Raw genomic sequence first — 23,876 nt, forward strand, 5'->3', positions numbered from 1 at the left:
ACACATGCAGGCAGGAAGAAGTGGTATGTAGCTGTAATCTGGTACAGTTGCAAGGCAGCAGTTTTAGGACAGTTCTAGGTTAAAGATTGCAGCTCTCACACAGTCTCCCACCGACTGCGATGTAGCCTACATTGCACGCTCAGAATTTGGCACAGAGCCACCAGCAATCGTGTGAGGTGTGAAGACCGGACGTCGAGAGTGATAGTATGGTCAGACGATGGTGCAGACAATTCACGGAAGGCCAATCGAATGTGCACAACCCCATACAGCTGAGCACACACGGACCTTTTGCATCACTTCAGGTGAGAGATCTTGGACCACTCCCTGAACAGCCCTGGCCTTGAATGTACCGACTTTCATCTCTTTGCTTAAGTGAAGAGGTTTCTGGCAGGGCAAGGATTTGACAGCTACACTGCGGTAGAGATAGTTCCAGTCTTTGCTGTCAGACACATATACCATGCACATACAAAATTTAGTGCCATGCTACGACAAATGCCAGAACAACGGTGGTGATTATGCCGAAAATTAGGTTATGACTCACTGTTACTAATGCAAGAAATTACAACTGATATTCTTGTTTTATTTATACCTAATCGGCAGACTCTTTGATGTTTTGTTATTTTTTTTCAAATTGGTGTATTTTCTTATTTTTTTACTTTTTATTATACAGTGTTATTTTTCCCAAAATTCCAAATTTTCATTTTATCGCATTATCTGCAAATATCTGAAATTATACCTTCATGGTGTTTTAAAACTACTGTTTCAAATTGTAAGTCACATGGCTTACGTCTCTTCGTGAGAGTTTGATACAGTATCTTGAAAGTTATTTTGGGAAAGTTATTTTCCATACCTCTTTTTTAATTTTAAGGTAAGAATTTTAGATAATGGAATTTTCCCCGTATATACTGAAGGGTGCATAATGACCATAAGTGGCGACGCACCCAAAAAATTAAAATCAATCAATCTCACGTGACAGCTACCGATATATTATGGCACCAAAAATTGGTATTATCTTTTTTTCACTTGTTAGTGTTACGTTTCCCAAAATTCGCGTTTTTGTTTTAGAACATTTATCTGCCAGATATACCGAAACTTAATAGTCCATTGTGATTTTTAAACTATTATTTCAAATTGTAGGTCACATGGTCTACATACTTTCGTGACAGTTTGATATGTTGGAACAGATTTTTGAGGAAGTAAAAGTAAAGTGCTCCCCTGCACTTTTCCATGAAGGTGTATAGGGGTGTGGAGTTAGGGTCCCACACTTTCTTGATCACGGTCGAAGGTGGGGGTGATGTGATCAGCACCACACTCCTGGCTACATTTATCCCTCAAAGTATCCTCAAGGTACCAGCTTCATATGATGCTGGGTGAGTGCCGGAGCAGTTTGAATAGGTGGAAAACATCCCGGTTCTCCCCTGCAGGGGATCGACCCCGGGTCTCTCGCATAGTAGTCAGATGCCCTAATGACTGAGCTCCATTATTACTCGCTCGACAAATGCCGATGGTGCGCACTTAGCATGGTAATTCAAAACATATCTCGTGCGACAAATACGAAGATGTGGCTCTCGTGTGACGGTAGATACGCACTCGATCTCCTGTTAGAACCCTGCCACTTTGCTCTGTCATGCAAATGGTTTCGATAGAAGTTGAAAAAATCGTTGGAAATACATGATTTAATGTGGCTGTCGGAATTATTTCATGTACGTATAAGTATAGCTATAGTTTATTCTTGAGTAAAATGTTGTAAAACTTGCATGTTCTATGTACACAAACATGGCCTAGAAAAGACAAGAATGTTTCGTTGTTTTAGGACATTTCTTTAAAAAAAATCGCTAAAAATGCCAACAATTCGCATTTTATGCGAAATTCGCATTATTTCGATATTTCGAAAGACCAAAAATGTGTCCAAACATCACTGCACATTCCTCAACATAACTTCGCAGCAATTACCAGTTTTCACGGTTTTGGCGTTTCCGGTTCCCTACTAATCGGAAATTACTTTCTGGCCACCCCTTGTATAAATCAGTAGATGGAAAGTGAAAATTTAGCAGGGCTGGCAGAGAAAAGTCAATTCTTGAAGAAAGTGATTTGCTTTTATGATTGAATGATTCGAGTAAATATATTAAAATATTTACGTTTTTATTATTAGTATTTTATTTCATAATATTGGACATTAACCTTACTCAGTAAGAGATTAATGACCATCTCTCACGAGTTCAAACAGACAGGACAGAGAGTGGCGTTAATTTCATTGCAATACTAGTGTTGCAGTAAATTTGAGGTTGCGAGCATGCACTTGCAAATTTTTATAACGTTCACCAATGCAGATTTATGTTTCACTTTTTCGTGATAGTATTCAATATATATCCCGTTTGGTTGGATTCTTCTTGATATCTAATAATAGTGCAATGCCATTGTAAACGTATGTTAACTTGTGCGAAACCAGTAATACGTCAGGATGATGAAAGAAAACCTTCGTAAGCACTGCTACATTAAATAAGGTGAGGTGAGCCAGAAGTAATAAAATTCCAGCAGCATATTTTCAGTGTAAAGCTCTTCTTGTTTATGCATGCGATTTTTGTTGGATGTTGCAGTCCATGCAATTTCCGTCGCATGTTGTAGTGAGATACTTTGTCGGGTGGCGATATTCGACAAAAATAGTATGTATCAATAGAACCTATTTTTTCCCATGTTCCTTCAGTTTGCCCAACAAAATGCCTTACTATCGGACGACACCATCCGCTCTTATCCCCTCCATCTGTTGACAAGACCCCTTACTACTCCCATACGGACAAGAAAAAATGATAATTCAATGCATTTTCCACGTAATATTTAGAGGCTAAACTAAACCTTTACTCCCCCGATGATACCATATGGTATCATCAGAGTAAGGTCGTACTGCCCCGATGATACCATATGGTATCATCGTGCTGATTATGAAATGAATGTGCTTTTTAGACCTTCATACTCTTATATTTGGGTGGAACTCTGACACAGGTCTGGAGCAAGCCTGGGAAATTCATATTGATGACCAACCTCTCCCCCTCTCCGTAACATATCAATGCCACATTTCCGAACAGAGTTTCACATTTTGGCTCATTATTCAACTTGTATGGCACCCAGGAACATGAAACATGTTTCAATCAATCTCTTTGGAAACGTCCATTCCTTGAAGAGAATACTAAGGTTTGCGCCTTCTTCCCCAAAATAGCGGGAGAAGAGGGGCAAACTCCAGATTTTTATGTTTTTTTTAAAATTGAAATTCGGTGGTCGAGCCCCCCAAACCCTTCCTCGGTTCGGCGTTCTGAATTGTACACGGTTGCATGCTCTGATGTTTTAGCTGAAAAACAAAACTTATCCGAAGTAGATTGCTCCGATAGTGCCCAAGTTGTAACAATTTTCCTCCAAAAATGCAAATTACCTATTTTTCGTAAAAAAAAATTTTAAAAAAATCACATTTTGGCTTATTATTCGACTTGTATAGCACCCAAGAACATAAAATATGTTTCATTCTCTTGAGAAATGTCCATTCTTTGGAAAGAATACTAAAATTTGCGCCTTATCCCAAAAGTAGTGGGAGAAGAGGGGGCAAATTCCTGTTTAAATTTTTTCATTGAAATTAGGGGGACGTGCCCCCAAGCCCCCTTCCTCGGTCCGGCGTTCTGAATTGTGCACGGTTGCATGCTCTGATGTTTTAGATGCAAAACAAAAGTTATCCGAAGTAGATTGCTCCCATAGTGCCCGAGTTATAACAATTTTCCTCCAAAGAGTGTTCGAATTTAAAATTCCCGCCGAGAAGCCCGAACGAGAGAAATTTTTCTCTCTCTCTCTCTCTCTCTCTCTCTCTCTCTCTCTCTCTCTCTCTCTCTCTTTTTCTCCTCCTGCCATCACTGGTTTCTGGCGCCGTGATTGTGTTGCGCATAAAAGGGGCCTAAAAGTTGAGGCCGAAACTTGCGAACGAGATTTCCTGTTCCCGTGCAGAGTTCCATAACGATATCTTTAAATAAAAAAAAAAATAAATAAATAAAAAAAATCAATGAAGACGAAATTCCCTGACATTTCCCTGACTTTTTTTGACACCTCAAATTCCCTGACTTTTCCCGGTTTTCCAGGTTTTCCAGGTCTGTCGCCACCCTGAATTTCCGAGAAGTGCCAAGACACTTAAAATGCAGAAAACATCAAGAATTAACCACTTTTTAAAACGACCATTTGGAAGTTCCGAACTGCTCGGGATCTCAAAATTTCTGGAAATCATTTCCCGAAGTCGGGATGGGAATTTTTTTAACAGACTTTTCTGGATCCTCCCTTCTAATCACTCAGTTGGGAAAGTGATCCTGTTCAGCTCCCAGATGCTAGGTGAGCATTGCTATCATATTTAACGTGCCCCATTACGTGTGGAAGCATTTTCTATGCAGAACATTTGCTATGGTCGATCCTATACTTTTTTCTAAAAAAGGAGGAAATGTACAGATTTCTAAAAAATCTGCCCGGACACCGTACAGACACCTAAAAAGGATGACATGTCCGGATAAAAGAGGACGTCTGGCCACCCTATATATGGGACAGAAAAGGTTATGCAAAAAAAGATGCAGGAAATAATAAAAAAAAAAGCTTCACTATTTGATATCAACATAAAGCAAACAGCACTTGGACCCAATGAAGTATGTGCAGAGGGGGTGAAGTTTGAGAAAATCAAAATTTTCAAATGAAAGCAGTGAAAACTCAGGAAAAACAAAAAATGGGGAATGTAAACCCCGATTACCATTTTTGTTTTTGAACAACTTTTAAAATGAAGGTTAAAAATTATGATTATGAAATTATTTTATTGCGTATCCCTCCCCCTCGAGAAACCAGCTATGTAATATCTACCTTGATAATTCCAGGTCCTTCCGAAACAAAGATCCTGGGTATGCCAGTGCTTGGGCTATAATAATTATGCAATCCTCACAAATATAAGCATTTTCAAAGTATCCATTCCCATTTATCTGCTTTTACGTAATGTGACATGCAACAAAAAATCCACTTGAAATTCGTAAGATTTATCTTTCTCGATGGAAAAAAAAGTGAAAAACTCCAATTCTGGCAAACAGCAGCAGTAGTTCTGAACTGTATCACAAAGGTGTTTAAAGTGAATAATGATCATGGCTGTTAGTCATGTTCTGTTTACTTTATAATAATAATAATAATTTCTTTATTTCCATTGCCATGGGTATGAAAAACGTTATGTAACACAGTGTGTTTTAAAACTACTGCAGGATTCTAAAAAAGCTATAACTTTAAAGTAATATGCTTATTACAACAAAATATTGTTTTTTACACAGAGGAAAATTTAAAATGTTGTTCTGCCCACACTGCTCAATGATGTGTGTGCAGGTGATAATCCGATCATGTGATTCCATGATGCAGGAAACAGCTCAGTGTGTATTATGGCTTGCAGAGTTCAAATCTTGTGTTTTGTTTCTTCATAAACATATTTGAATTATTCATATATACCAAGATCTGCTACAGGGCTAGTGCATTATGTGAACTAAACAAAAACAAGGCAACAGATCATCATTTTCTGGTATTCCAAAAAATAAAATAAATTTAGATTTCAAATGTGGGTAAGTCCACATCAAATCATCACAATTTTTATGCAAATTCTACTTGGCCATAGCTCCGATTCCCCCCCCCCCTATCAAGTCCACTTTATGACACATTAATTGGGGCTGGACCTACAGTTTTGAGAGGAATCTGAACCACTGTGTCTCTCCACCAGGTATGAAACACAGGAAACCTTGATTACAAGTTGATGGCATTACCACTACACCTTTGGTGATGTTGCTTATACTTTTGTAGAACAAAAATCTTACGTTTCCATGTCAATTACTTTTGAAGTTACACACCAATGAACAAGTGATGTTCATTAAAATTTCCATTAAAAGCTCATCTCTTTGAGCTAGAGATCTATAAACAGGGTGTCTACTAAATGTCTGTTTTTAAATTCCAGGTTTGTCCAGGTCTATTTTTTTAAACAAAGAAAAGTTGTTATTGTTAATATCCTCTACCAAAAGGCCAGTTGAGAAAAATTTGCAGTAACTAACAAAAGCCAGCTGAGTTCTCACCTTTAACTGCCGTGTAATTCGATTGATATGTTGTTTTAAGTCCACTTTATGCACAGTAAGGCTAATCGGGACTGGACCTACAGTTTAAAGTGGGATCCGAACCACTTGTGCCTCCACCGGGTATCGAACCCGGGACCCCTTGATTACAAGGCGACGACGCTATCACTGCGCCATCGGGGAGGGCCCCGTGTAATTCATATCCCTTGGTAGTAGTACATTTTTTACATTTTGTTTTTACTACAAAAAATTCTAAAAATTTTTAATTGAAGGCTCGGGTGTAAAACATGGTAAGTGACATTTTGGTAATTTTTGAGTTACAAAGTAAAATGTGCCATCCTTCAATTTTCGAGTGAAATTTCCATGTCATACAATTTGCACTGGACTCAGTGAAAGATTCTGAAATTGGTAAACACAACACGAGAACAATTTATTTACAGTATAGCGTCTAATAACCTTCTTTCTTAATGAACTCAGAAATGACCAAAATGCCACTTACCATGTTTTACACCTGAGCCCTTAAATTTAAATTCTAAGCATATGTTAATTTATATAATTACATGTTACTGCATATTCTTCTTGGATGGGGAATGGCCAGTTACTTTATTTTTACAAAATTTACTCACACGCATACAAATTTATTCATAAAATATACTCATACAAAATGTACTTTGTGCGTGTACAATAATTCTGTAAGTAACAAAAACAATGTGGTCAGATTGGAGTTCTTTGAGTACAACATTTTCTAGTATAACTTTCTTCCTTTTCTTGACATTTAAATATATTACCAGCAGCTATAAATGAAAGCATATGTTCTCATACATGTTCAGACACTGTGTAAGGCAAATAACAAATTGCAGTGACAGCCTCTGCTCAGGTATCCCCATGGTCACCATCCACGTACTCACAAAACATAAGCCCCTAAGTGGACATATGTAGTGAAAATGGTAACTTTGAGAAAAATCCAGGTTTCTGGTTAAATTCCAGGCTCTTTCCAGGTTATCCAGTAGATTCCAGGCTATTTCCAGGTTTCCCAGGTCAGTCGACATCCTGATAAAAGATCTTTGTATGAGCTTTCATTTGATATCCAACATAATAATATGGTTTGTAATCAGAAATTACATTTCAAAATCAACATTTTGATTTTCCGAAAAGCTACTTACAGAAAATTCCTCTGTGGGTACTTTTTACTAATCTCCAGCCCTTTCTGCTCCATATGTTTTAGCAGGTCCAAATGAGATTCCTTAACTGCACTCAAGCTTGGGATATTTTCCTTTGGTAGCACCAAGAAATGGAATTCAGCCTGGAAATGGGTTTAAAATATGTTATATGGATTCACAAAACAAAACAAGAAGTTTCTAAAAATTTAAATACATGACAACTATACGAGCCAATCAATACCAAATAGGACAAAAAAAAAAAATGAATATCAGTCTTAACCCTGAATTTCAGCCATTTGCATTAGAGATGGCAAAAAAAAAAAAAAAGATACAACACACAAAATGTAGCTTGAAATGTACCGAAAACAATATTTTTTACCTCAGCTTTCTATCATTTTTTTAGCTGAGTTATCATAATTATTGCAACTGTCTGCAAAGGCCAAAAATGACAGAAGTCATGAAACAAAAATGGTTGCCATTTTTAAATGAAGGCAAGTTTCAGAAAAATAATGCCTGTTTTGAACTACCCTTGCATAGGGGTTACATCAATAAAAATATGAAAGTTTTTAAAAATGGTAAAGCAACCAGTAGCATACCATGGATTGAGCCACATGTAAAAATGTAAGTGAACATTACACTTAAATGCTTGACCAGGACTCGAACCAGGATGTTTGGCAGACCATGCCATTGCTCTACCAACTGAACTACTGAGTCGGACCTGGTTTAAATTTTTTTTTTTTTTTTTTTGCTCCCGCTGTTTTACCGGTATTAGAGAGTTGCAGGGTGAGGACTTCACTCGAGCACGAAATAGTTTGCATGGACGATGCTAGATAGCGTATGGAATTAAGAGTTTCTTCGTTCGAGCGAAAAACAGTTGAACAAGCAAAGCAAACACTTGAAGCCCATAAGTAGACATATAACCAGAATTTGCCTGTGGTAGTCGGCCCTCAAATATGGATCATGAAACGAAAAACCGTGAAATTGAAATTTAAGTGAACACAGTCACCATCTCCATGTTAAAAGGTAATTTAACCTATGTTACCAATACACAGTGCTATATGAAAATGAAATCTATAGATTACTGGGCTGAAACTACCAAGGTGGATATTTTACATATACACAGTGGAGCAATTTGAAATCGAGACTGATTTTTTTCTCGGTAGGTGGCGCCACTGTTCAAGTGTTCTGTGGTGTGAACAAGTAACGGGTATCAAACGAACAATCGACGCAGAACTCGTTGACCTTGAGCGACATTGCCACTTGTGGCATTGTTGAATGTGGGCACGTGTAGTGAAAGTGCATCATGATTTCAACATGAAACAAAGAGCAAACATCAAATTTTGTGCACTCTTGGGTAAAACTGTGCGAAACGTTTCACGTGTTGTAGCAAGTCTATAGGGACAATTGTTTATCCTGTACGTGTGTATTTGAATGGCTCAGGCATTTCAGTGAAGGACGGGAGCCAATTGAGCATCCAGGTGTAACAGGGATGGTGAGAACACAAAAATTGGTTGAGAAAGTGAGGACAATCATTACTGAAGACTGAAATTTCAGAGAGACTGTTACTGCTGCATTTTATCTTGAGGTACTGAAACGTTTGATGCAAGGAATAACATGTGTGAGGCCCGAGTATCGGGATGATGGCAGCTGGCATATGCTTCATGACAGTGCCCCAAGTCACAAGACTGTGATTGCGAAGAACTTTTTGACAAATCGACCCTGTGTTGTCACACCCTGCCTACTCACTGGATCTGGCTTTGTGTGATTATTTCCTAAACCAAAATCTGCACTGAAAGGTTCCTACTTTTATGATGTACCAACAATCAAGAAGGCTACGACATGGATTTTAAACAGCGTTACAGAAAACAAATTCGAGCAATCCTTCCATGCACTGGTAGGCATTGCGCTACAATGTGTGGATGCAGAAGGGTCCTAATTTGAATGATCCAAGGTAAGTAACTTTCTGTGAAGACTTGTTTATTTTTTACAGCACCAGTCTCGATTTCAAATTGCCGCACTGTGTATGTGTCTACAATTATTGTCACATTAAAATGATATTCCATTGCATATGCTCGAGGGTGGGAGACATTAATGAGTGCGAGCAAGTTAAATTGGTCCCATGCAGTACTCTGACTGGTATGGAATTGTCAAGTCAATGCTACAACATTGGGATCTGTTGCCTTTGAAACACTGATGATGTCAACAGTGTCTAGTTTCTCCCAGCATAGACTTATGATTTGGTGCATACAGGATATGTAGTACATGGAAATTAAAGTAAAAAATACAGGCTCAAACATTTCTTGTCTCTTGTTGACTTACATGTAGGCAAACATACATTCTATTGTTACATTTTGGAAATGTAGATTTTGAAATTTAGTTTCTGACCTCCCCCCCCTAACATAAATAACTCATTGGTACCACCAAGATGTCATTATCCTTACTTGTTTGGTAATTTTATGTAAATTTTCTACCATTGTTTTTCTTTTTTGACCAATTGCAACAATGAGAATGAACGATCAGGAACACTCACAAAGATCACCCATGTGTGCATCAAGACTCAAACTTGGGACCACTGCTTATGTTTGGTTACTCAGGTGGTTATTCTTACAAGGAACGTTGCAGCTGGTACATGTACTAATATTAGTAAAAGTAAATTCAATTCAATGACCCAATTAGTTAAATGTTCATTTTGCTTTGGAACAGGAAAAATATGTATATTTCAAAACATATGAGTAAAGTAGATGTTATTCGTCACAATTAATACAAAAGTACTTATATTTACCTAATTTATGTAATTTTTCTGTTACTTTGGCTAATTGTATCAATTAAGATAAGTGGTTAGATGAAATTGATGAAGGGACCTTTACAAAAACTGCCCTTGTCCCCAGGCCAGGATTCAAACCTAGAACCTTCAGAGACATGATTATATCATCATATGAAAACCAGAGGAATGAAACTCCAAAAATGCAGTTTTCAGCTCCTCTATTTGGGGTCAGTTAAACATATCTTCATTTCTAATCCTTATCAGTGAGGTGGAGTCATGTAATTTCAATTTACTGACTCTTTTGCAAGAATCAGACATATTTCTAAGAATATGCAGCACTGTAACACCTACAGATAAGTTTAAAATGACTATAATTCACAATGGAACATAACATTTTCCCAGTGAAGCAAATATGATGTCAAAATGCAGTGAAACCTGGAACAATTCTTGTGGAGGAAAATGTGAAGACTAGATTTCAAAAGTGTATGTATTTTCACATTTACTGGAAAAATTCACAAGGTGTCTGCAATCTATATATATAAAAATGGATGTATGTGTGTATATGTGTGTGTTTGTTCCGGCATAACTCTCGAACGCCTGGAGCGATTTCAACCAAACTTGGTACACATATCACTTGCAATCTCGAAAGAAATACTGTGGGGGTAAGACACCCCTGGCACTCCTAGTGTGGGTGAGGGTGGGAAGGGGGTGACATGTAAAAATAATCTGAAACGACCGATAGTGTGGAATCCATAGTTTTCGGGACCGCTAAGATGAATAGTGACACTCCCAATGCCATTCAACTCCAAGTTCATTTTACACTATAGTTAGAATTCATTATTTTCCTGTCTAATAGAAGATTGGGATAAATAAATACCCGGGCAACTCTGGGCAATCAGCTAGTTTCATATAAAAAGAAAGAAAAAAAACCTTTCAAGGCTGTCTAGACCTAGAACCAAAATTGTCCAGACTAAAGTCATTTCATGCACTTAAACATGTGTGTAAGAAGGTCACTATAGTTTAGCTACACTTAGAATCCCACTTAATCAAGTTTTTAGAATATTTGCTTTACATGTAAAAGTGATAACAAGAAGGAAAACTGAATAGAAATGACGGTTTGATAGGGATATCAGGGGAGAGCTTTTATGTAGTACTTACACATATTGACTTATGGTTAACAAAGAATTCATATTTTGTAAAAATCATAACAATCAAGCATAAATAATGTATAATTATAGTAAAAACTTAGTAATAATACCTGTATTAATTCTAATATCTACCCAAGAATCCAAAAATTGCAACAAGAAATTGGTAAATTTGAATAGCATTAGATTTATATTTAATAACAGTTCAAAACATGACCTTTTCTACAGTATTTCATAAACAATTTCTAATGTAGTATCCAATAATACTCAATATATCAAATTGAAGTATAGTGTGTCCACAACAGTTTTAAAATTTTTGGCTCGTCCTTTTCTTCTACGTTAGTGCAGTACTAAAAAAAGGTTGTTTTTTCCAGAAAAAGTAAATTCTCTGACATATCTAGGATTTTCAGGCTGGTAGACACCCTGATTCAATGATAATGATGAAATTTTAAGAATATTTTAATGATAAAAGAATGTTCTCACATCTTGATATTCAATTTTACTTGATCACAACAAACATAACTGGTGCACTGTGCAAAAACAGCAAGGACGCATATGGAAGTTTTCTTGCCTGTTGCACCATGACACCCATGCATGCTTCAATCATCTGAATATCTTAGTTCATTTTATCAACAATGTATGTCTGCATCCTACATATTCACCCTCAGCTCAACAAAATAGATGTAGTTATGCCATTTTCATGCACTGCACCAGCACTGAAGGATGGAGAAATAGGAATTAATCTGAAGAAAGCTCTGGTGAATTCTCAGGCATACAAAATAATATAAGAATCAAAATTACTGACTTCACTGGCCAAAATACTAAATACAATACAGACTACGGTAACGGTTCCGATTGTTTTATGATTTTTTCAAATTCGCCTAGCAGGAAGACTAATTATCGTAGAATTTTGGCAAACATTGTCACACGAAATATATGAACCTACTTTTTCTTGTATGTACGCATTGCTTGCATTATATTATTATTTTCCTGTAGTTTACGGTTATTACAAGCATAAGAAAACAAACAAACAAAGGAAAACTGTTTTCTTATGCTTGTAATAACCGTAAACTACAGGAAAATAATATATGAACCTGTTTGAATTTGTAAAAAAAGGTATTTATGTTGAAAAAACTACCTAGAAAATTACCTTACATAAGCATGCGTGCTTCCCATGGACAAAGTATTCTCTGTTGAAAAGCGACAGTAAATATCATAAACTAGTGGAAATGAATGTAGAAGTAAATCGGAACCTTAGTAGAATGCATTTAGGGACTTTATTTTAATGTTACAAGAACCAAACCTGACCTGTGTAACCTAACCACGAAAGCATACATTGAACAAAATCTTAAGTAATCGCTAAAACTCCACAGTATGTGTTAACAGACATAAATCGAAATCAAACCATGTAAAGAATGCATTCGTAGAATAATGAAATCACAATAAAACTAAAGGAACTTGAGCCCAGACTACTTACAGACCAATTTAATTAAAACCTATCAATAAATTAGAATTTTAACCTTCGGTTCGGTGCAACTGATCTTTTAGGCACAGCTCCCACATTTTATCTTCCCCTTTATTTCCTAGATGGCATCACCCTCTGTACTATTGAGTAGATGTTCCTTATTGATGTTTGAATATGTATCAGCCAGTTTGCTTCAAATCATCTTAAGTGAATGTAGTGACATAAGTGATCTGTCAGGCACATTGCGCCAGATTTCACAACCTTTTGTAATGTAATTATTTTGAAAATCTATTCAGTAAATTAAATTATCTTATTCATATAACATGTAAATAATGTTAGAATACATCAGTATTTATAATAACACATGTGTTTTACTAGCTTGGCTACTGTTTTATTCCTATAACGTACGGCAACAACAAGTGCTACATGATCGATGGAAAGATTGTGGTAGTTACGCCGGAAGGGAAACATTGTATAGAAACTGAATGTGAATTGAAATCCCTCACGTGCAAGCGGTCGTAATGGGAGAGTCGCTGAAGACGAAACTATGAGTGTGTTTTTAGTGTTCTATGGGAAACTTTTTCATACCTTTTTAACCATGTTAAAGAAACAGCCAATAAATAATTAACTTTTTGTGTTCGTGTATGTGCGTGCGTGTGTGTGTTGTGTGCAGTGGTCGGAAGTAGCGTGCTACTTGTAGCGTCGCTACTGTAGCTAGCTACAAAATTTGTAGCGGTAGCTGTAGCGGCGCTATATTTTTTAAATTGTAGTTGTAGCGGTAGCGAAGCTACAAAATTCCTGTAGTTGTAGCGAAAATTCCGCTACAGCTACATTTTTCTCAGCATTTTGAGGTAATTTTTGAATGTGACAAAGGCGTCAAAAATAAATGACAATATTGCTTACTTTTGCAAGAGACTCAAAAAGACAAAGTCCATTACATGCAAATACAGATAATCTAGATTATAAATATCTTTATATCGCAGATTATAAATATTTGCATAATTTATTTCATTAGCATCTCCATAATTCTAATAAACTAAACTAACTAACTGGCATATATGAATATATTCCGGCTAATAGCCATTTATTTTAGCTGCATTGCTATTTTGGGGAAAATCATGCCTCATTTGCTACACCGCGAGGAAAAAATGCCCCGTTTATGCCACCCCTATAACAAATCCTTTGGATATCGATGGCGTAACAGACAGCAAAGTATCGATATTTACTGTGTAAAACCCAATTTACAGTGCAAGAACGGGCGATCCATTTTCTACTAATCAGACAAAGCAATAGTGCCAGCAATCAACGATTCAGTTCGTTAACAGCATTGATCATTGTCAGTGTATAGGATCACACTGGCAAGAAATTATTGTTACAAGAACGATAGTGTTTCTGGAATTACAATTATTTTGGTCATAATGATTGTTCGCAAATTTCAAAATTACAATATGTTTAGAACACTCGGGTTTACACATCAGTTTCCTCAATATATTTTATCATATTGTAAAAGAACGTACAAGTTATTGACTTTCCTGCAGAAATTACATTTTTTTGTTAAAATACACACTTTTCAAATTTATGTATTTTCCTACTTTTGCGTCCCTTTTCTGTAACTTTTTCTAATCATGGCAATGAGGATGCATTATTTATTTAGTTATTTTCTTATCTATGGCCGTTTTCTGCCACTTTTGGCTAATTTTGAGAATGGGGAAGAATGATTAGCAGAGTGGGGAATGGAGGAGCAGGAAGATCCCATCTTCCCAACTATAGTGGAACCACAAGCAAAACAACCTGCGCAGACCCGTGACTCCTGTGCACCGTACTTCGGCGAGGAGGCCCGTGTTGAAGGGAAGAAGGGAAAGCTGCGCGGGGACTTTTCGTCCAAGGTTTTTTTTCTTGTGGTCGATCTATAGAAGTCTTTCCTAGTGTTTGTTTTGAGTCCACTTTATGCACAAATCAGCTGATCAAGACTGATATGAACTACCACGTGCCCTCTGCCGGGTATCGAACCTGGGGCCCTTTGAATACAAGGTGACAATTACAATTTCCACTGTGTCTTCGGGGAAGCATTTCCAACAGAAAAGCTTACATAAAGCATTGTTCCAACTGTTTCTCATTTATACCATTAGAAGCATCTCCCAGCTATCCTCAAGGTTCGAGCAAATATCCGCCATCCCCCAAATAACATTCTGTTTAAGTTAAGAAGATTAAATTGCTAAATATCACATGTTTATCTTATTCCCATTTTGTGCAACATGTTCTAGTTAATTTCGATACATGTGATATTCTTCCAATTAATTTTAAAAAGAAGTCTATCACATAAATATTTTTTTCAAATGACAATAAGAACATCACCGATACGTGTAAGAAATAGTATTTTGAATTGATATGCCACTTACAAAGGTATTTTATTCTCAAACATTTTATTAAAAATATAAATTAACTGAAGTAACACTGCTATAAAAATTATAGAATGAAGGGAATCATGGTAATAAATAACAGAATCTATTTTTCAGTACGTACAACTATCATACTAGGGCTTCTTTTGAAGAGCCATATAGTTGGTTAAGTTTTTAATACAGAAGTAGCGCAAAAGTAGCAAAGTAGCGAGTAGCGAACAGGAGTAGCGTAGCGAGCTACTTTTTGGAAAATGTAGCTGTAGCTGTAGCGAAACTACATTTTGGAAGAGTAGCTGTAGTTGTAGCGAAGCTACTTATAAAATGTAGCGTTCTGATCACTGGTTGTGTGTAGTGTTCATCTTTCATTATATGTAATTATGCTCGAGCTGCTCGGTTGGACACCCACAAGGATTTCTCTCAACGTAAGTACGCTGTTTCATATCATTAATATACGTATCTGCTCTGTTCCTTCACTCACTAGTAAACAATGTCTCAAACTAAGGAGTTGGTAAACCTGCCCGTGCACGGTGCATCTGGAACTCGCCCCTTCCCTCGGACCTCCAGGAAAATAGGTAATGGTTTCAGACACTGCCCGTCACCCCCGACACTTCCCAACCGGACCCCTCCCTTCCAGTGCCTCACAATCGCCTCGGTAAACATGAGGTCCATCTTGGGGAAAATAGATGAGTTCAGACACATTGTTCTCGAAAGCGAATATGATGTAGTAATTGGCACAGAAAGTTGGCTGAAAGACAACGATGGCACTTCCAGTTTTCACGTCGAAGGCTACACAATACTTTGAAAGGATCGAATCCACATACGCGCCGGTGGCATCGTTATTTATTGTCGTGATGACATTCCTGCCCAGATGCTCGACAGCGAAAATGTTTCTCCCGGCGACGACATAGAAATACTATGTGCGTCATTGAAAGTAAATAACAAATCACTTGGCATAATTGCCGCATATAGACCCCCAAATATCCCCTATACTAGGCTGTCAGTTCTTGGAAGATTACATTGCGCACATGTTTCCTACTGTGGATAATCTAATTGTAGCTGGTGACATGAATAGCGATTATTTATCACCAAATAAACCAGAAACAGTTTTCCTCAAATCAATAGTAGATACCTTCGGCATGACGCAAGTCATTCGTAAACCCACTAGAATCACAAGAACCTCTAAAACATTAGTAGACGTCATCATTGTAGATGATCCATCCATTGTACACTCTGCTGACGTAACGGTGCCGATCAGTAATTCAGACCATTGTTTGACTTACATCACGGTCCTTCTTGAGAAACCCGATAAACGTTTCAAAATAATTTTGTACAGAAACTACTCATCATTCGATATGGAGAGTTTTGAAACGGACGCTAAATATTTTCACTGGGACAATATTACGCATTTAGAGAGTATTGACAAAAAAGTAAACTTTCTTCATAATGGTATTAAGACTACTTTCGATAAGCATGCCACTATACGTACTGCACGAATAACCAAGAAAAAAGCACCGTGGATAACCGACAATACAAAACTATTAATGAAACTTAGAGATAATGCTCTCAGAAATTATAAACTGATGAACAATCAGTCACATTGGGATTATTATAAAGAACTGTGGAATTTCACCATGTCGGTTATAAGACAGAAGAAGAAAGCCTACCTCTCGTTCCACATCAATAGAAACGTCCATGATTCAAAATTAATGTGGAAAGAGATAAAGAAATGTGGTATTTACGGAAAGGTGGAGCCGAGTGTCCCACACTTTTTAAATGATCCGCATCTGTTAAACACCCACTTTATTGACAGCGCCAGTCCCTCTAACCAAGAAACCGATCTCATCCTCGAAGAGTGCGAACGCTTCCTTACAACTACATTTACTGAAAACAGCGACACCTTCTTCTTTCGACCCGTCAAAGAAGTAGAAATTGCACAACTCATGTCCAAAATCCGTTCCAATTCTTGTGGCACAGACGGCATAAACCTAAAAATGGTAAAGCTAATTGTTCCACACATTCTTTCACCTCTGACTCACTTGATAAATTTCTCGTTAGATAAGAACACCTTTCCTCTTGCATGGAAGGAGGCTAGAATCCTGCCCTTACCGAAGAAACGACACGTGACCGACATGAACGACTTACGACCAATTAGTATATTACCTGTCTTATCAAAAGTTATCGAGAAAGCAGTGTACAAGCAGATATAAGTTTTGTTACCAAAAATCAAATATTGCCTGCAGTACAGTCTGGTTTCCGACCTTCCCACAACACCGCAACGGCGCTCATGAAAGTAACAGACGGCATTTTACAAACGCTAAACAAAAGTAAGGCAGCTGTCTTGGTGTTGCTTGACGTTGTCCAAGGCGTTTAATCTTGTATCTCATCAGCTACTCCTTTCGAAAATGAGTTACTATGGTTTTTCGCCGGGAGCAATAAAATGGTTCCGGACTTACCTTACTGGGCGAGTGCAATCGGTGACGCTTCCCTTAGGAGCTACATCAACTCCCCTCAGGGGTTGCACAATGAAGTATTCTAGGCCCTTTTCTATATTCCCTCTTCACCACCGACCTACCTCTGAATGTACGACACAGTGTACCTCATTGTTATGCAGACGACACGCAGCTGATGATGCCAGTAGACCCCAAAAATGCAAAACCAGCAATTGGTCTCCTGAACAGTGACCTTGATGCTATTTATAAATGGTGTAAACGTAATGGTCTTGTAACTAACCCCCGTAAGTGCTGCTTAACATTAATTGGTTCTAGCGCTGCCTTAAATAAAATTCAAATAAATGGTTTGGGTTATTAATTAATATTAATGATGTCAGGGTCCCACACTTCACAACTGTTAAGAACTTACGTGTGATATTGAATCAGAAACTTGACTGGCAAAACCACGTAACGTCACAGAGTTCAAAAGCTTATGGTATACTTAGATCACTCTATAAATCATCGCACTTACTTTCAACTGATGTTAAATTGCGTCTTATGCAAGCTCTAGTTCTTCCCATTTCCGATTACTGTGACGTTGTTTACAGTGTTAATTTAACAAAAAAAAATATGCTAAAAATGCACAAAAAGTACAGAATTCTTGTATATGTTTTACATTTAGCTTGAAATGAAGGGATCACATACTGACTTACTTAAATGACGTTAATTGGCTGAATATGACACTATGCAGAAAACTACATCTGGCCTGCACAATATTCAAAATTCTGCAAACAAAAACATTGACATACTTATACGACAGACTCCAATTTAGACACGACATACACAACTACATGACTCAACACTCTAAGAAACTTCATCTGGACAGATTCTCGAAATCCATATTCCTGTCATCCTTCAAAGCTGCTTCTGCATATTGTTGGAATGCGCTGCCACCAGATGCTAACTCGTGTGCGACATACAACAGCTTTAAAAGGGCAGTAATAAAAGTACTTCTACATGAGCAAGGACAGAGCCTCAGTACACATGACTAGATTCAGCATGCTTATGTTGAATTCAAAACACAAAGTGAGCAGATTTGAACCCAAGATGAACATTTTTATGTGTGTGAATGAGTAAAATTGTTTTTATCTTTTTAGAGTGTTTATTACTGAAATATTTAGAAGTGAAAATGTAATGGAATTCTTATGTTATAGTAGTAATTGTAGTTTGATTGTTTTCTTGTACTAGATTTTGCGGGTTAAGTGGTAGAGCAGCCACAGGCTGAACTTCGTCCACGAATAAAGAATTTCTAATTCTAATTCTAATAATTTAGAATTTTATCCTGGGAAGCAACCTGAAGGGCATTTCTTGTAAAAGTAATAAGCCGACAGATGTGGTTAAAAGATTAGCTGAGCCCTTATTTGGTATTGGTCTTAACTTAACTGCATAACAATTGGGTTAGTAACCAAGGTCTTGTCGAGGAAGTAAAACAGAAAAAATTGTCCTATGAAAACAATAAAAGACAGTTGCCACCACAATTTGTTGCTACCAAAGGAAGAGAACTGAATACTCAATTTTACATTTTGATTTTTAAAAAAAACTCCTAAAAATGTTGTACTTTGATGAAAGGTTGGTTTGAAAAAAAAAAAATGGTTTTATGGTTACAAACAATTTTTTTTTTTTAAATGGAAAGTGCACGTTGGGCTCATTGCACCCAATGATGGGAACGAGTTTACAATACCGGACCACTCTCCAATTTCCATGAAATTTCACCTACTCACTAATTGTGAACTCCTAATCACGAATCTGTATGTAATAATTGGTGGTCAAGTATGGAAATCGAGAAAAAAAAATAAATAAACTATGTTTTCTTAACGTAACGTAACCCTACAAAAAGAACAATAGCTCCACGGAAGATGCCATTTTCCCAACATGAAGAAATCAACAGGCAAGACAAGGTATAGTTCTCTTAGCTAAAATATTAATTTTTCTTTTTATTTATGCTAATGGAACCTAACCTAACAGGCCTAACCTAACCTCATAGGCATTCCTCGTCTGACGTCAGCAAGATTGTTGTGCGTAAAGGAAGACCATTAACAGATGGTTCTGAATAGCTGTGTATGGACCGTGGTAAATCGCAAGGTTATTTTACAAGTTTTACACGTAAATGTACAATTTTAACAAGTGACCGCCAAATATGAACTACAGATACGTCATCAGGACACCGAAATTAGTAAGTAGGCGAAATTTTATAGAAATTGGAGATTGGTCCAGTATTGTAAACTCATGCCCAATGATGTAACTCCTTACATTGTGCTCGACCGAAGTTTAAAAGTGAAACTGACATTCTATTAACAAATAAAATAAATATTACCACACTTCCCAGATGCACATAGCCAGTCACAGCATGTGACTTAAAAGTATAAAATGGTGGGTACTACTTTACTATACCAGAGACACCTGTCAATGATTTATTTCACACTCTTTTACATTGCTAACGTACTATTCTGCACTGCGAAACATTTATTTAGGTGAAATAATTAATTTCTAACGAACTTAATGTCTATTTCTTACATTAAAGAGTACTTACTGTTCTTCCTTATTTCCACACAATATGGCGATAGCTTACATGTTGATCGTGCTTTGTGCCAGTGTTTTGTCAATTTGGAGTGTGCATGCAGTGTTGCAATCTTGTTCACCGAAAAATAACTAAATTTAAAAAAAAAATTAAAAACACTTCACGAAATTTTTTCACAAAAAAAAGTTCAATGCTTGACATAAAGAGTAATTATTAAACCATTGACGGTAGCCCCAAAAACCATTGACGTTAGCCCAAAAATTCACGATAGCCCCACGAACCATCACGGGGACGAGGTATGCCTACTAGGTTAGGTTAGGCCTGTTAGGTTAGGTTCCATTAGCACTCCTTTCATTCAATTTAGCATATACGGACAACAACACGTCATCTAATAGCGAAAAGACGGCGTGGGTTGAAACACTGACTATGGCGTTTACGTCATCAAACACATGGAACATTGTGCTCTCATGCAGAAAGCAAATGGCGGCAGCAGCAATAGCATGTCGGAAAGAGATTTTCATAGAAAACGACATGCATTCGCATTAAAATGGATCGAAACTACATTACCGAACATCAACAACGCTACAGAAAATGATTTGCGTAAGTACTTTCTCCTGTAAATTTGAAGAAATCCGTCTCTGGTATAGTAAAGTGTTACCAAATGGTGAATAGCACTAGGAATAACACAGTGGCGTAGTAGTAATGTCAATGCCTTGTAATCAAAAGGTGCCAGGTTCAATACCAACTGGAGGCACATTGCTTCAGATCCCACTTTGAACTGTATGCCCAGTCTCGATTAGCACATATGTGCATAAAGTGGACTTAAAATAACATTTTAATAGAGTAGGAAGCAAATAGCTCTCAAACTAGAATATATAAGTTGTTTTTTTATCAATATGGGGAGTCAATTCACAAGACATGAATTAAGTGGTCGACCTTTGATCTGTAACTAGGGAAACCAGATGTCCTGATTTTTGCAGGACAGTCTCGTGGTCACATCCTACGGTCTGCGGCACTACTCCAAAAAAACAAATATGTCCTATTTTTCAACAGCGACCTGCATCTTTTTAAATTAATAGTATTGTTAGTTTGCAAAGAAATACTTTTAGATCTAAAAAATTTCGTCCTCGCTTTGCTTGCAGCCTTGGCCTTACTAGGAGCAGATATTGTATGCAGTTTGTTCATGATATCAAATGGAAGGTACCAAAGTGATGACTGAAAGTATATGCTGGTGCACTTTGAAAATTGAAAATAGCTCAATTTTGGGGATTTGCATGTTTCATGCATTGATGAGATGATTACTATTGCTGAGGAAAGAGATAAATATATTCTCAGTGTTGATTAATATTTTAATATTATTTCACAATGTATGCTTGTTTTATGGTAAGAAACAAAAAACATTAACAATGAGAGAGAGATAGGAAGGTTAATCTATAAAATTAAAAAGACATCCTAAGCAAAAGAAGGAACGAAAAAAGAGAGAAATAAAATATATACGAAAAGAAGGGAAAATCTCTGTGGCGGAGTGGTTGAACTCTGTGATGCCAGGGGCCCTGGGGTTGAATCCTGGACTGGGCATGGATATTCTTTGCAAGTGTCCATTCATGAATTTAATCATATCATCACTCATATTTATTGTTGCAATTAGCCAAAAGTGAGAGAAAGGTCACGTTAAACAACAAAAATCAAATCAAATTAGGAAGAAAACAGATTAGAGAGAATTGTGTAATATTTCAGGGGACATGTAAGCAACATGACTTTTCCCTTGCCAAAGAGGAAGGGGGGGGGACTTGACCATGTGCTCTTTTAGTAATAGCTGCAATCCCCCCAGATGCATCCATATATGTCCTGCTTCTCATTAAAGAAAATCTGGTCACCCTACCTTAACCCTCTGTACCTCCTCCAGAAAGTGAAATATTTTGCATGGTTTATTATTATGAAGATTACATTGTTTATGAACATCTTCAGTTGTTTGTAGCTTGTGGAAAAGTGTTATTGTGAAGCAAAGTACTTCTGTTACCTTACCATGAAGTAGAACAGCCTGAAGGCTTCCCACAAGTAAATATAGCAGCCAACTCACACTCGACAACAGCATCTATAATGTAACATCATTAGGTTAGGGTTGTTGTGTTTGGAACTGAGTAATTTAACTGATAGTTATCTTCGACATGTTCTTTCGCTATTTGAGTTTGCATAGAAACAGTTTTTACTAATAAAATGCAGCAAAGTACTCCAAAATGGTAGGTTTTTAATTATGCAGGCATACTTTGGGATCAAATATCTCAGTTCTTTGTGTTTTCTGCATGCTGGAACCAATTTTATACGTAAAACACAGAAATATGGGTACTAGTTTACTATCCTTCGGACAGATTTCTTCATTTTTACAGAAGAAACTACTTACCGTAATAAGTTCCTGTAGTATTGTCTAACATCTGGAAGGTGTTTTGTGTGATGTGGGAATGTTTCATAGCGGAAATTCAACCATTGACGCATAGCCCCACGAACCATTCATACATAGCCCCACGAACCATTTCCGGTAAGGTTAGGTTAGGTAGGGTCACAATAGGTTACAATAGTTAAAAATTGGTTTTGAAAAATAGCCCCACACACCATTCTCGCATAGCCCCACGAACCATTGACACATAGCCCCACAAACCATTTGCGGAAACGTACGTTCTTTAGTTACAAAAACACTTTTTCTAAAAAAAAAAAAAATTACCAAAAAAATGTGAATACACGTTAAAAAATGATCCGCGAAGCAGATAGGTAAGTAGAAATGTCAAAAATTGACGAAACTCAGAAGTTATAGGTGTCCGAAGGATAGTAAACATTTACTGAAATATGTTGCTTAAAATTGAACATAATTCTTGAGGGTGGTACAGTGGGTCAACAGCCCCTTTGATCTTGACGTGTCCGAGTTCGAGTACTGGCCTACAAATGAGCGTTCTTTGTGAGTAAACCCTTCATTAATTTAATCTAATCATCACTTATTCTCACTACTGATAAAATAAAAATAAAAATAGAAGGATTCAGATGTGGAAAATAATCAGTAATGTCAGTAAAAATAAGTAGTTTTTTTTTTTATTTAGTCAATAAATGTTGTATCCTTAAGTGATTTACTCGGTAACATTTTGTTATATCAGAGACACATTTCGTCATTTTTACAGATGAAACTACTTACAGAAATGAGTTTCTCCAAGCTTTCCAACGTTTTTGGAGGTATTGTCTTTCATCGTGGAATCTATTTGACCGGCAAATCATATATTTTTCAAGAGAAATATCCTACCGATGCACAATTGCCATGCTTCCCGTACGTGAACTGCATGCTCCGCATGTTCGATGACGTAACCCACTGTCAGTGTATCAAACCTTTTTTCTTTACTATACTTGCCTAACACAACCAAACCTAACCTAACCTTATGGAAATGGTTCGTGGGGCTATCCGTCGGTACCAGTTTCATAGATCGGAGACACATTAAAATCAAATATTTTCTGTTTCGCATGGTTCGTGCTTACCAATTGTGTATTGCGGAACATAGTTCAAGGTGCCATTATGCTTCTTACACGAAAACAAACACTTTTTCTACTAAAATAACGCATTTATTCTAAGTGCTGCCGAATGCATGTAATGGTGCGATATCGGTTACTTTGCGAATGATATCGCTTCTTATGTTTTCGAATATCAGTGTTACCAACCTTCTTCACCGAAAAATACCTACTATCGTGTTCGTCACGTGTGCAAATTGTACATTATGCACGGGTAGCTGACGGATAGCCCCACGAACCATTCCGACAAGGTTAGATTAGGTTAGGTTTTGTTAGGCAAGCATAG

At 37.1% G+C, this 23,876-nt stretch overlaps 1 protein-coding gene across 1 annotated transcript in view; it reads right to left on the reverse strand.

Annotated features, from left to right (window-relative positions):
* Positions 1-23,876, reverse strand: part of Aptx (aprataxin) — a 52,455-nt gene that overhangs the window by 25,125 nt on the left and 3,454 nt on the right. Inside the window, exon 2 of the mRNA XM_083136390.1 lies at positions 7,268-7,407. Within this exon, the coding sequence (XP_082992516.1) occupies positions 7,268-7,407 (140 nt within the window). The remainder of the gene's footprint in view (positions 1-7,267; positions 7,408-23,876) is intronic.

Source organism: Lepisma saccharinum, chromosome 15, assembly GCF_977018435.1.
Source record: "Lepisma saccharinum chromosome 15, izLepSacc3.1, whole genome shotgun sequence".
NCBI classification, from domain to species: domain Eukaryota; kingdom Metazoa; phylum Arthropoda; class Insecta; order Zygentoma; family Lepismatidae; genus Lepisma; species Lepisma saccharinum.